The sequence below is a fragment of the Thalassophryne amazonica genome, chromosome 4 (assembly GCF_902500255.1).
Source record: "Thalassophryne amazonica chromosome 4, fThaAma1.1, whole genome shotgun sequence".
NCBI classification, from domain to species: Eukaryota; Metazoa; Chordata; class Actinopteri; order Batrachoidiformes; family Batrachoididae; genus Thalassophryne; species Thalassophryne amazonica.
The window spans coordinates 145,078,245-145,092,675 of record NC_047106.1 but is presented as its reverse complement, the minus strand read 5'-3'; the positions used below and the strand labels follow the sequence as shown (position 1 = coordinate 145,092,675).

Sequence of the window (14,431 nt, the reverse complement as noted above, 5' to 3'; positions counted from 1 at the left end):
TCACAGGGGGTCGTTTTGACCATTGGGGTTTTTCTGTAATTATAGTATGGCTTTTGCCTTACAATATAAAGCGCCTTGGGGCAACTGTTTGTTGTGATTTGGTGCTATATAAATAAAATTGATTTGATTTATACAGGTTCAAACTGGTGCAATTAATACAGTTAAAGACTGCAGAATAGGAGGACTTCTTAAAGAAAAACTTACAGATCTGTGAGAATTTTTACTGGTTGGCAACTTGAAACCTGAAAGATCTGGAGAAGATCTGTATGGAGGAGTGGACCAAAATCCCTGCTGCAGTGTGCAAACTTGGTCAACAACAACAGGAAACATCTGATATTAGTGACATCAGCAATCACCTGCCATTTTTTGTTGTTTACAATTCTTTAGTTGATAAAGTTGATCATACTGATACTCCAAATTTCAAAAGAAAAATAACAAAGGAATCTATGGCCAACCTTAGAACAGATTTATTGCACCAAGATTGGTGTGGCGTCTATACTGAAGACATTGACCAGTCGTATGAATCATTTATCTCCATTATCTCCAAGTCGTATGATAATCATTGTCCATTGATTATTAAATGTTGCACACAAGCGAAATACTGACAAACCTTGGATCACTAAAGGACTGCTGAATGCATGAAAAAAGAATAAAAAATTTGAATAAGCAATTTTTTAAAGGGCAGAACAACTAAGGCTAAGAGTAAATACAAGACATATAAAAACAAGTTGACCAATGTTATGCGATCTTGCAAAAGGCAGTATTACAGTGACTTGTTGGAAAAAAGTAAATTAAGCATCAAAGGTACTTGGAAGCTCTTAAATGAAATCATCAAAAAAAAGTTGTCCAAGACTATCCAATATATATTTTACTCAAATACTGATATAGAAGTTAAAGAAAAGAAAGTTATAGTAGATCATTTTAATGATTATTTTCCCAATGTGGGGAAAAAATTCAGCAAATGCATTTGTACCTTCTAATATGAGCTCTTGGGATAATACGACGAGGATTAACCTCTCAGATTCAATATTTATCAGGGCAACTGATGAATATGAAATAATTAACATAGTACATAAACTAAAAGGGGAAAAAAAAACTGATCATGATAATTTTGATATGTCTTTGATAAAAAAATCTAATTGATTGTGTCAATAAACCGTTAACTTACGTCTGTAATTTGTCATTAATGACGGGCAGATTTCCTTCCAAAATGAAAATAGAATGAAAATAGCTAAAGTGCCAAAAGCACTGCTACCTCAATTCTCAAAAATTCTGGAAAAAGTATTCATTAAGAGGCTGGATGATTTTATATCCAAACATCACATACGAAATGAGCAGCAATATGGATTTAGGGAAAATTGAACCACTTCACTGGCAGGAAATGAGCTTGTGGAACACATTACAAATGTTGTGTGGGCCGCCAGAACACAACAACAAATGCAATTGAAAACAAACAACACACCATAGGGTTTTGTTTTTTTACTTACAGAAAGCTTTTGATACTATTGATCATACCATATTATTTAATAAATTATGGAAGTATGGCATCAGAGGATTAGCATGTAAGCAACTACTTACAGCTACTTGTACAATAGGTATCAGTCTGTTCACTGGGGTGGGATCAATTCAGAATTTTTGAGGTGCACTTGTGGGGTGCCCCAAGGCTCAGTCCTTGGGTCCTTGCCATTTCTTTTATATATTAATGACATGTGCTTGGTTTCTAAGTCTGTGAGTTGTATTTTATTTGCTGATGACATGACTGTGCTTTGTAGTGGGGATCATTTGGGGCAGGTTCTGGACATGATGGAGAGGGAACTACAGATGTTTAAGGAATGGTTTGAGTCTAACAAATTGTCGCTTCACTTTGGTAATAATCCCAGGAATTTATGTAGAAATTTACAAGTACACAATGTTGAAATTGAACTCATAAATTGAACTAAATTTCTTGGGGTCTTTACTGATGATAATCTAAGTTGGAAAACACATAGAAATTATGTTAAATCTAAAATGTCAAAGATCATTGCCATTTTGTATAAAGCACAAGACTTCCTCCCGCAACAGTCATTACTTGTTCCATACATGACCCACTGTATTGAAGTTTAGGGAACCACCTACAAAACTAACATAAATCCCACACTTTTACTTCAAAAGAAAGCTATAAGAATTATCATTAAGAAACCATATCATGAGCCACCAAATCCATTGTTTGTCCATCTGCATATTTTGAAATTTTGGGACTTGACTGATTACATCTTAATACAAATTATGTTCATAGTGAAAAATAGACTTCTGCCACAACACACCTAGGACCTGTTTAAAATGAGGGACTCCAGGTACTATTGATGAGGAGCAATATTATTTCAGAAACCAAAATTTCGAACTACCGTAATAGGTCAGTGTACGAGGTCTGTTAGAAAAGTATCCGACCTTTTTATTTTTTTCAAAAACCTGATGGATTTGAATCACGTGTGCTTGCATGAGCAAACCTTGAACCTTCATTCGCATGCGTGAGTTTTTTCACGCCTGTCGGTTGCGTCATTTGCTTGTAAGCAGCCTTTGTGTGAAGATGGGTGGAGTCTCTTGGCGTTTTTTCTTTGCAAGGAAATGGCGGAACGACTGGAGCAGCACGACTGCATCAAATTTTGCCAGAAACTGGGCGACAGCCAGGTGGAAACCATTCGGATTATTCAGACGGCTTTCGGTGACAATCCTATGGGCATCACACAGATTAAGGAGCGGTACAACCGGTTTAAAGACGTCTGCACAACAGTGGAGAGCGAGCCAGGCTCCGGTCGGCCATCAACATGCTGAAATGACCAGATCATTTCCAAAGTGAACGCTGTGGTGATGTGGGACCATCGTGTGACTATCCGAGAAATTGTGGAAGAGGTGGACATCAGCATTTTTTCGGCACATTCCACTGTGACAGAAGATTTGGCCATGAAAAGAGTTGCAGCGAAATTCATGCCGATGGCTTTGGGACGAAGCTGATGGTGGAGCAAAAGCGCTTCCGTGTTGAAGTCTCACAGGACATGTTGTGACATGCCCACCTCTTCCACCATTTGGAAGATTCAAATCAAATCAAATCAATTTCATTTATATAGTGCCAATTCACAACAAACAGTTGCCCCAAGGCGCTTTATATTGTAAGGCAAAAGCCATACTATAATTACAGAAAAACCCCAACTGTCAAAACGACCCCCTGTGAGCAAGCACTTGGCGACAGTGGGAAGGAAAAACTCCCTTTTAACAGGAAGAAACCTCCAGCAGAACCAGGCTCAGGGAGGGGCAGTCTTCTGCTGGGACTGGTTGGGGCTGAGGGAGAGAACCAGGAAAAAGACATGCTGTGGAGGGGAGCAGAGATCGATCACTAATGATTAAATGCAGAGTGGTGCATACAGAGCAAAAAGAGAAAGAAACACTCAGTGCATCATGGGAACCCCCCAGCAGTCTAAGTCTATAGCAGCATAACTAGGGTCACCTGATCCAGCCCTAACTATAAGCTTTAGCAAAAAGGAAAGTTTTAAGCCTAATCTTCAAAGTAGAGAGGGTGTCTGTCTCCCTGATCCGAATTGGGAGCTGGTTCCACAGGAGAGGAGCCTGAAAGCTGAAGGCTCTGCCTCCCATTCTACTCTTACAAACCCTAGGAACTACAAGTAAGCCTGCAGTCTGAGAGCGAAGCGCTCTATTGGGGTGATATGGTACTATGAGGTCCCTAAGATAAGATGGGACCTGATTATTCAAAACCTTATAAGTAAGAAGAAGAATTTTAAATTCTATTCTAGAATTAACAGGAAGCCAATGAAGAGAGGCCAATATGGGTGAGATATGCTCTCTCCTTCTAGTCCCCGTCAGTACTCTAGCTGCAGCATTTTGAATTAACTGAAGGCTTTTCAGGGAACTTTTAGGACAACCTGATAATAATGAATTACAATAGTCCAGCCTAGAGGAAATAAATGCACAAATTAGTTTTTCAGCATCACTCTGAGACAAGACCTTTCTAATTTTAGAGATATTGCGTAAATGCAAAAAAGCAGTCCTACATATTTGTTTAATATGTGCATTGAATGACATATCCTGATCAAAAATCTCAAAAAAGATTCAGACGGCTTTTCAGTCGTGTGACTATCTGAGAAATGGTGGAAGAGGTGGGCATGTCACAACATGTCCTGTGAGACTTCAACACAAAGGCGCTTTTGCTCCATCGTTAGCAGCTTCATGCCAAAGCCATCGGCATGAATTTCGCTGCAACTCTTTTCATGGCCAAATCTTCTGTCACAGTGGAATGTGCCGAAAAAATGCTGATGTCCACCTTTTCCACAATTTATCGGATAGTCACACGACGGTCCCACATCACCACAGCGTTCACTTTGGAAATAATCTGGTCATTTCAGCATGTTGATGGCCGACCAGAGCGTGGCTCGCTCTCCACTGTTGTGCGGATGTCTTTAAATCGGTTGTACCGCTCCTTAATCTGTGTGATGCCCATAGGATCGTCACCGAAAGCCGTCTGAATAATCCAAATGGTTTCCACCTGGCTGTCGCCCAGTTTCTGGCAAAATTTGATGCAGTCGCGCTGCTCCAGTTGTTCCGCCATTTCCTTGGAAAGAAGAAATGATGAGAGACTCCACCCATCCTCACACAAAGGCTGCTTACAAGCAAATGACGCAACTGACAGGCGTGAAAAAAAATCATGCGTGTGCACGAAGGTTCAAGGTTTGCTCATGCAAGCACACGTGATTCAAATCCATCAGGTTTTTGAAAAAAATAAAAAGGTTGGATACTTTTCTAACAGACCTCGTATTTCTGTTAAAGGTGTAAATATTTGGAATAACTGCCTGGATAATATAAAATCACTCAGTAGTTTGATTGTTCGAAAGTATTTTGTTGCAAAATATCTTCAACCAATCAAATGAAAGTTATTGTGATGGTTAGGAGGCTCTTTGGTGGTGGATTTTATTATGGGATGGTGTTGTTTTCACTGCGGCACACACTGTGTGTGTGTGTGTGTGTGTGTGTGTGTGTGTGTGTGTGTGTGTGTGTGTGTGTGTGTGTGTGTGTGTGTGTGTGTGTGTGTGTGTGTGTGTGTGTGTGTGTGTGTGTGTGTGCAGACAGAATAACTCAAAAACAGCTGGATGGTGGATTTCCACAGTTTGAAGCCGGTGGACTTTTGTGCCTCTCCACAGATGTGGCTGTGACTGCCCCGATCTCAATGCAGCAATACAAGGAATCAAATGTGGACGAGGTTTTGTGTGCAACACGACGGAATTTTGTTGGTGAAGAATGAAGCTGATCCAAACCCGCTGGGGCCGCACACTGGGTTTGACCTCAGAGCAGACTGTCTGCCCAGAAGGAGGAGGAAACACAGAGCGGAACTTTCCCCCGCTGGTGGGAGTCAGGCAAGACAAATGCAGTGTGAGTCTCAGGTGTCTCCTCATCTCCCTCTGCAGGAGCAGCTCTGACACAGACGTGATGGCGACAGCTGGAGCACGACTTCACAGACTTCAGGAGATCATGTCCCCTTGCAGGATCAAAGATCAGACTGTGAGCTTATCATACACGTAAGTGATGACTTTTCTTTTCTCTGCTGTTTGTGTGTTTGAAAGAAGGTTCACAGTGTCAACTGACACCGAAGCTGCAGGGAGCTCCGGACGAAAACTTCCTAACCTCTTTCAGACATTTCTCATCAGGACCTTTGCTTTGTGTGGTGTGTTCCACACACACAGATTTGACACCTTCATTATTTAGTCCCTCAAACCACAGAGTTATCAGAACACAAGTCTGAGCCTGAGCCTGAGTCTGAGTCTGAACCTGAGTCTGAGCCTGAGTCTGAACCTGAGTCTGAGCCTGAGTCTGAACCTGAGTCTGAACCTGAGTCTGAGTCTGAGCCTGAGCCTGAGCCTGAGCCTGAGCCTGAATCTGAGCCTGAGCCTGAGTCTGAGTCTGAGTCTGAGCCTGAGTCTCAGTCTGAACCTGAGTCTGAGTCTGAACCTGAGTGTGTGTCTGAGCCTGAGCCTGAGTCTCAGTCTGAGCCTGAGTCTGAGTCTGACCCTGAGTCTCAGTCTGAGTCTAAACCTGAGTCTGTGTCTGAGGCTGAGCCTGAGTCTGAGTCTGAATCTGAGTCTGTGTCTGAGCCTGAGCCTGAGTCTCAGTCTGAGCCTGAGTCTGAGTCTGACCCTGAGTCTCAGTCTGAGTCTGAACCTGAGTCTGAGCCTGAGCCTGAGTCTGAGCCTGAATCTGAGCCTGAGTCTGAGCCTGAGGCTGAACCTGAGTCTGAACCCGAGTCTGAAACTGAGTCTGAACCTGAGTCTGAGTCTGAACCTGAGTTTGTGTCTGAGCCTGAGTCTGAGCCTGAGCCTGAGCCTGAGCCTGAGTCTGAGCCTGAACCTGAGTCTGAGCCTGAGCCTGAGTCTGAGCCTGAGTCTGAGTCTGAGTCTGAGCCTGAGTCTCAGTCTGAACCTGAGTCTGAGTCTGAACCTGAGTGTGTGTCTGAGCCTGAGTCTGAGCCTGAGCCTGAGTCTGAGCCTGAGTCTGAGTCTGAGTCTGAGTCTGAGCCTGAGTCTCAGTCTGAACCTGAGTCTGTGTCTGAGCCTGAGCCTGAGTCTCAGTCTGAGCCTGAGTCTGAGTCTGACCCTGAGTCTCAGTCTGAGTCTGAACCTGAGTCTGTGTCTGAGGCTGAGCCTGAGTCTGAGTCTGAATCTGAGTCTGTGTCTGAGCCTGAGCCTGAGTCTCAGTCTGAGCCTGAGTCTGAGTCTGACCCTGAGTCTCAGTCTGAGTCTGAACCTGAGTCTGAGCCTGAGCCTGAGTCTGAGCCTGAGGCTGAACCTGAGTCTGAACCCGAGTCTGAAACTGAGTCTGCACCTGAGTCTGTGTCTGAGTCTGAACCCGAGTATGAAACTAAGTCTGAGCCTGAACCTGAGTCTGAGTCTGAACCTGAGTCTGAACCTCGGTCTGCATCTGAGGCTGTTTCTGAACCTGAGTCTGAGTCAAAGCCTGAGTCTAAATCTGAGTCTGAGTCTGAATCTGAACCTGAGTCTGAGTCTGAGTATGAACCTGAGTCTGAACCTGAACCTGAGTCTGAGTCTGAACCTGAGAGCTGAGTCTAAATGCGTCAAAAATCGGTCTAAAAAGCATTATTTTCACTGAGACGCGTTGCTTTTTAGAGGCGTCAGAGTCTGAACCTGAAGCTGAGTCTGAGTATGAACCTGAGTCTGAACCTGATTCTGAACCTGAGTCTAAGTCTCAGCCTAAGTTTGAATCTGAGTCTGAACCTGAACCTGTGTCTGAGCCTGAGCCTGAGCCTGAGTCTGAGTCTGAGTCTGAGCCTGAGTCTGAGCCTGAATCTGAGCCTGAGTCTGAGTCTGTCTCAGCCTGAGTCTGAACCTGAGTCTGAGTCTGAACCTGAGTCTGTGTCTGAGCCTGAGCCTGAGTCTCAGTCTGAGCCTGAGTCTAAGTCTGTGTCTGAGTCTCAGTCTGAGCCTGAGTCTAAGTCTGACCCTGAGTCTCAGTCTGACTCTGAACCTGAGTCTGTGTCTGAGCCTGAGTCTGAGCCTGAGTCTGAGCCTGAGTCTGAGTCTGAGCCTGAGTCTGAGCCTGAATCTGAGCCTGAGTCTGAGCCTGAGTCTGAGCCTGAGTCTGAGTCTGAGCCTGAGCCTGAGTCTCAGTCTGAGCCTGAGTCTGAGTCTGACCCTGAGTCTCAGTCTGAGTCTGAACCTGAGTCTGTGTCTGAGCCTGAGTCTCAGTCTGAGCCTGAGTCTGAGTCTGACCCTGAGTCTCAGTCTGAGTCTGAACCTGAGTCTGAGCCTGAGCCTGAGTCTGAGCCTGAGGCTGAACCTGAGTCTGAACCCGAGTCTGAAACTGAGTCTGCACCTGAGTCTGTGTCTGAGCCTGAGTCTGAACCTGAGTCTGAGCCTGAGTCTGAACCTGAGTCTGTGTCTGAGTCTGAACCTGAGTCTGAGTCTGAACCTGAGTCTGAACCCGAGTCTGAACCCGAGTCTGAAACTGAGTCTGACCCTGAGTCTGAGCCTGAGTCTGAACCTGAGTCTGAACCCGAGTCTGTGTCTGAGTCTGAACCTGAGTCTGAGTCTGAACCTGAGTCTGAGCCTGAGTCTGAACCCGAGTATGAAACTAAGTCTGAGCCTGAACCTGAGTCTGAACCTGAGTCTGAACCTCGGTCTGCATCTGAGGCTGTTTCTGAACCTGAGTCTGAGTCAAAGCCTGAGTCTAAATCTGAGTCTGAGTCTGAATCTGAACCTGAGTCTGAGTCTGAGTATGAACCTGAGTCTGAACCTGAACCTGAGTCTGAGTCTGAACCTGAGAGCTGAGTCTAAATGCGTCAAAAATCGGTCTAAAAAGCATTATTTTCACTGAGACGCGTTGCTTTTTAGAGGCGTCAGAGTCTGAACCTGAAGCTGAGTCTGAGTATGAACTTGAGTCTGAACCTGATTCTGAACCTGACTCTAAGTCTCAGCCTAAGTTTGAATCTGAATCTGAACCTGAACCTGTGTCTGAGCCTGAGCCTGAGTCTCAGTCTGAGTCTGAGCCTGAGTCTGAGCCTGAGTCTGAGCCTGAATCTGAGCCTGAGTCTGAGTCTGTCTCAGCCTGAGTCTGAACCTGAGTCTGAGTCTGAACCTGAGTCTGTGTCTGAGCCTGAGCCTGAGTCTCAGTCTGAGCCTGAGTCTGTCTGACCCTGAGTCTCAGTCTGACTCTGAACCTGAGTCTGTGTCTGAGCCTGAACCTGAGTCTGAGTCTGAGCCTGAGTCTGAGCCTGAATCTGAGCCTGAGTCTGAGCCTGAGTCTGAGCCTGAGCCTGAGCCTGAGTCTGAGCCTGAGTCTGAGTCTGAGCCTGAGCCTGAGTCTCAGTCTGAGCCTGAGTCTGAGTCTGACCCTGAGTCTCAGTCTGAGTCTGAACCTGAGTCTGTGTCTGAGCCTGAGCCAGAGTCTCAGTCTGAACCTGAGTCTGAGTCTGACCCTGAGTCTCAGTCTGCGTCTGAACCTGAGTCTGAGCCTGAGCCAGAGTCTGAGCCTGAATCTGAGCCTGAGTCTGAGCCTGAGGCTGAACCTGAGTCTGAACCCGAGTCTGAAACTGAGTCTGAACCTGAGTCTGAGTCTGAACCTGAGTCTGTGTCTGAGCCTGAGTCTGAGCCTGAGCCTGAGCCTGAGTCTGAGTCTGAACCTGAGTCTGAGCCTGAGCCTGAGTCTGAGTCTGAGCCTGAGTCTGACCCTGTGTCTGAGTCTGAGTCTGAACCTGAGTCTGAGCCTGAATCTGAGCCTGAGCCTGAGTCTGAGTCTGAGCCTGAGTCTGAGTCTGAACCTGAGTCTGAGTCTGACCCTGAGTCTCAGTCTGAGTCTGAACCTGAGTCTGTGTCTGAGGCTGAGCCTGAGTCTGAGTCTGAGCCTGAGTGTGAGCCTGAATCTGAGCCTGAGTCTGAACCTGAGTCTGACCCTGAGTCTGAGCCTGAGTCTGAACCTGAGTCTGAACCCGAGTCTGAAACTGAGTCTGCACCTGAGTCTATGTCTGAGCCTGAGTCTGAACCTGAGTCTGAGTCTGAACCTGAACCTGAACCTGAGTCTGAGTCTGAGTATGAACCTGAGTCTGAACCTGAACCTGAGTCTGAGTCTGAACCTGAGTCTGAGTCTAAATGCATCAAAAATCGGTTTAAAAAGCATTATTTTCAATGAGACGCGTTGCTTTTTAGAGGCGTCAGAGTCTAAACCTGAAGCTGAGTCTGAGTCTGAGTATGAACCTGAGTCTGAACCTGATTCTGAACCTGAGTCTAAGTCTCAGCCTAAGTTTGCATCTGAGTCTGAACCTGAACCTGTGTCTGAGCCTGAGTCTGAGTCTGAGTCTCAGCCTGAGTCTGAACCTGAGTCTGAGTCTGAACCTGAGTCTGTGTCTGAGCCTGAGCCTGAGTCTCAGTCTGAGCCTGAGTCTAAGTCTGACCCTGAGTCTCAGTCTGACTCTGAACCTGAGTCTGAGTCTGAACCTGAGTCTGAGTCTGACCCTGAGTCTCAGTCTGAGTCTGAACCTGAGTCTGTGTCTGAGGCTGAGCCTGAGTCTGAGTCTGAGCCTGAGTGTGAGCCTGAATCTGAGCCTGAGTCTGAACCTGAGTCTGACCCTGAGTCTGAGCCTGAGTCTGAACCTGAGTCTGAACCCGAGTCTGAAACTGAGTCTGCACCTGAGTCTATGTCTGAGCCTGAGTCTGAACCTGAGTCTGAGTCTGAACCTGAACCTGAACCTGAGTCTGAGTCTGAGTATGAACCTGAGTCTGAACCTGAACCTGAGTCTGAGTCTGAACCTGAGTCTGAGTCTAAATGCATCAAAAATCGGTTTAAAAAGCATTATTTTCAATGAGACGCGTTGCTTTTTAGAGGCGTCAGAGTCTAAACCTGAAGCTGAGTCTGAGTCTGAGTATGAACCTGAGTCTGAACCTGATTCTGAACCTGAGTCTAAGTCTCAGCCTAAGTTTGCATCTGAGTCTGAACCTGAACCTGTGTCTGAGCCTGAGTCTGAGTCTGAGTCTCAGCCTGAGTCTGAACCTGAGTCTGAGTCTGAACCTGAGTCTGTGTCTGAGCCTGAGCCTGAGTCTCAGTCTGAGCCTGAGTCTAAGTCTGACCCTGAGTCTCAGTCTGACTCTGAACCTGAGTCTGTGTCTGAGCCTGAGCCTGACCCTGAGTCTCAGTCTGAGTCTGAACCTGAGTCTGAGCCTGAATCTGAGTATGAGCCTGAATCTGAGCCTGAGTCTGAGCCTGAGTCTGAACCTGAGTCTGAACCCGAGTCTGAAACTGAGTCTGAACCTGAGTCTGAGTCTGAACCTGAGTCTGTGTCTGAGCCTGAGCCTGAGTCTGAGTCTGAACCTGAGTCTGAGCCTGAGCCTGAGCCTGAGTCTGAGTCTGAGCCTGAGTCTGAGTCTAAATGCATCAAAAATCAGTCAAAAAGCATTATTTTCAATGAGACGCGTTGCTTTTTAGAGGCGTCAGAAGTGTCGCGTCAAAAGCCGAGCTAAAGCGACGCTTCTGACGGGAGCGCACATTGCCGCTTGTTGGCAGGCTGACGTGTTCAACCCAATCCAACTTTCGACGCGCTGAGCCAATAGGAATGATGCGTTGGGCCAAAACACAGAAGACTAGTGACAGAAACCACTGATCTGTACAAAACAGATACATGTGAGAGGACTGCTCATTTATAGAGCAGTTTTCTGAAGAAAAATCATTGGAAATGTTTTTTTTTTTGTTGTTGTTGTTACCTCAGAATTTGTGATTACTATTAAAAAAAAGTTTAGAACACTTGTACTTAAAGTATCTAAATAAATCAATAAATGGTTCTTTAGAAATCTTTCATCTGTAAATTAAAACCACCTGTTATTTCAGATTAGATAATTTCTTGTTTAACATAAGGAACCTCAGACATTTATTTTTAGACAAAATAACATGGAAATTTGTACATTTTTTTAAAGTCTGGAAGATTATTCATATCTCATTTCAACCAGAAAAACAGACACTGTAAATAAATACAAATGTTTATAATAAATGCAACAGGAAATAATTTAACACTGACTGCAGTGTGATTGTAAAGTAGGATTTCTGTGACATAAACCTCATGATGAATTTTTTATATACTTATTTCAACTTGTAATTTCGTCAAAATATGTAACTGGCTTTAATGTTGTTATCAGGACAGAGTCATTTCTAAAATATGAATTTGAGCACAATAAGTGGAGAGCTTCTACCTGTGAAAATGTCTTTGGACTTTGATTCGTGGACATTTTTAATGATCCGTTCATTTAATGTTAAAATATAAAATGAAACAGTTTTTAAAAAAATATTAATAAAATAGTTGCTGTTTAAAGAGCCTTTTATTTAGAAGCAGGTGATGTTCTGCTGGATTCTCAGGACCAGATGAAGGTCTCTTCTGCAGCTTTGAACTCTGGTGGTGTTGCTGAAGACACTTCTGTACTATTTTGAAGAGCAGAGATGTTTTCTTTCGACTGGACTTCGTGGTGTTCAGCTCATCAATGGAAGTTTGGTTGTCTGCACAGCAAATGTTCCTGATTGGGACAAATAAATATTTCTTTAAATATAAAGAAACACTAAACAGTTTATATATAAAAAAGGGGGGAAAAAACGCCCGAAAAAAAGTTATTTAAAGTTGAGCTTTTGTGGTGTCTGAAAAAAGCTGTAGCTTTATTTAGTAAAAATAAAAAAGACTGAACCATCTACAAATTAAAGCGTTCACTCAGATCAACTGTGCTAAAGGCTAAGCTAACGTTAACCAATCATTAAACCTTCACAGCAGTTCAGTAAACGTCACGTTTTCACGTTTTACTTTTATTTTATTCTCACCTCGATAAAGCTGCAGAACTAAACTCTGTTGGTCAAACTGGGACTTCACATATATCCAAAAAGTGGTAGATTTCAGACTGAGTGGGTTTGTTCCATCACCCCGGCTGCCTGCCTCGGTCTGTCCAGTGATGATGCCTGAAGGTCGGCTTCTCCGTGCGGGTCGGCCCGCTGTCACGGTTCGATCGATATCCCACCAAGTTGTCGGTCCTCCCTCGGTCGGCGTCACTCCGAAAAGTAGCTGAAAAAAAGCTTCTCCCAGCAGGGTGATGGAGAATCGTTCTACTGCTGTTTTTTAAAGCTTTTTGTGGTTCAGGCGACGCAAATTCAAGATGGCGATCCCTGAACTTTTTGTCAGGTTGTGGAAACAGCCAAAGTGTGACGTAGCAATCTCTGCCCCCGAAGCGTCTGATGTCATGACGCATTGGAAACGGATCGGCCTGGTGTTACGACGCGTTGAAAAGCTTTGACTCATTGGCCTGATGCATTCAATGTCAAAGGCCCTTCAGTCTGCATCTGAGTCTGAGCCTGAGCCTGAGCCTGAGTCTGAGTCTGAGTCTGAGCCTGAGTCTGAGTCTGAGTCTGAGCCTGAGTCTGAACCTGAGCCTGAGTCTGAGCCCGAGTCTGCTACAAAAACACCCTGGCTGTTTCAAAACTGTTTTGAAAACTGTACAGCACCAGACATCCTCTGAAATGCTGTGGACACACTTGGTCCATTCCACACAGATTTGGACTGCTGCCGACTTTCCCAGACTGTCCCAGACAGCTTCAAATGAACATGGACTTCTTCAGACAGACCTTGACTGCTCCAGATTTTCTGAGCCTGTTCCAGACTGCCCCAGCTTCTGCCCAATGTAAACCTGGTCCTGATTTGGCCAATAAAAATCAGGTAACATCACAGCCTCCCACTCAGGATCGATGAAGAACTTCCAGATTTGCACATTAAATCATTGACGCTGAGTCATCATGATTCCTGAAAGAAACAGAAATCACTAAAACATGTCAAGCTGTGGAGTCGTTTTACCTGACTTTAGGTTCTCCACAACCTCTGCCTTCTCCACAGAAGAGGTCAGTGGGGTTCAGGAGTTCATCTCAGTGTAAATGGACAACACATCTATAGTGGTCTTCAAGCTCAAAGCACTTTACAGTGATGCCTCATATTCACTCATTCACTCACACACCAACATCATGCCATGTAAGGAGCTCACCTGGACACCGGGAGGCAACTTGGGGATTAAAGATCTTGTCCAAGAGCCAATAGTGAGTTTCTGGTCTGATGGGGATCTCAATCCAACCTCTTTAACCTCAAGACCCTCATCTCCCCAAGTCTTTCTACCACCGTTTGGCAGGATCCCTTTGTGATTTCACAGTCACCTTCCTCCTGAGTAGTCAGACATGTTGTCAGAGGGTTTTTGAGGCTAAGGTTCTTCTCAAAGGTCTGCCCTTGTTGAGTGATGGATACTTCAGCAATACACTAAGCAGTCCACCACATTTCTGCAGCTGCACGTAGTCACCAACTCTGAGTTCTTGGAATCCACATCTTAGACAGGCTCAGCTGCAGCCAGCACAGCCAAAGAGACGTCCCACCCACACATCCACTTACTGAGATGAACACTGTGGAACAGTGAAGAAGGTACTGTAGCAGCACAGAGACTCATCGTCTTCTTGCAATTATGATGTAGTACATCATAAAGTAGTCTATACAAACTCCAAATCCTCTGTCCCGCATCAGTTTTAAGAACCTGTCAGAAGGATAAACTACAGAACTCAAACTTTATCTTCTCCAGAAACTCTCTATACAGCCATGAACTTTTTCACAATGAGTCCTCTGATACAGACTTTAACTTTATCAGACTTAATGCTTTTCCTCATGTAATTTCCAGACTCTGTCTTTATACAGACTTTATTTTTTATTGACTCTATCCACACTCAACTAATAGCCTGATTTAAACATGACCCAAATAATGTTTTCCAGACTTTAACTTTATCCAGACAGTTTTCCAGACATTGACTTTATCCAGGGGTTAGCACTTGTGTCTCACAGCAAGACGGTTGTGGGTTCAATTCCCACCTGTGGTCTTTATGTGTGGAG

At 44.8% G+C, this 14,431-nt stretch overlaps 1 protein-coding gene across 1 annotated transcript; it reads left to right on the top strand.

Moving 5' to 3' along the window:
• Window positions 1–5,283: 5,283 nt before the first annotated feature.
• Window positions 5,284–7,179, top strand: LOC117509072 (retinitis pigmentosa 1-like 1 protein). The gene is made up of 4 exons (XM_034168878.1): window positions 5,284–5,399; window positions 5,451–5,544; window positions 5,877–7,081; window positions 7,164–7,179. Exons 1-4 carry the CDS (start codon window positions 5,284–5,286, stop codon window positions 7,177–7,179), a joined length of 1,431 nt encoding a protein of 476 aa, XP_034024769.1.
• Window positions 7,180–14,431: the final 7,252 nt, after the last annotated feature.

What these genes read in the sequence shown, in the direction of transcription:
- LOC117509072 (XM_034168878.1), top strand. Translation starts at nt 5,284, where the DNA reads ATGAAGCTGATCCAAACCCGCTGGGGCCGCACACTGGGTTTGACCTCA. An exon ending in CCCCCGCTGGTGGGAGTCAG is followed by an intron (nt 5,400 to 5,450) that starts GCAAGACAAATG and finishes CTCCCTCTGCAG; the next exon opens with GAGCAGCTCTGACACAGACG. An exon ending in GCAGGATCAAAGATCAGACT is followed by an intron (nt 5,545 to 5,876) that starts GTGAGCTTATCA and finishes TCTGAACCTGAG; the next exon opens with TCTGAGTCTGAGCCTGAGCC.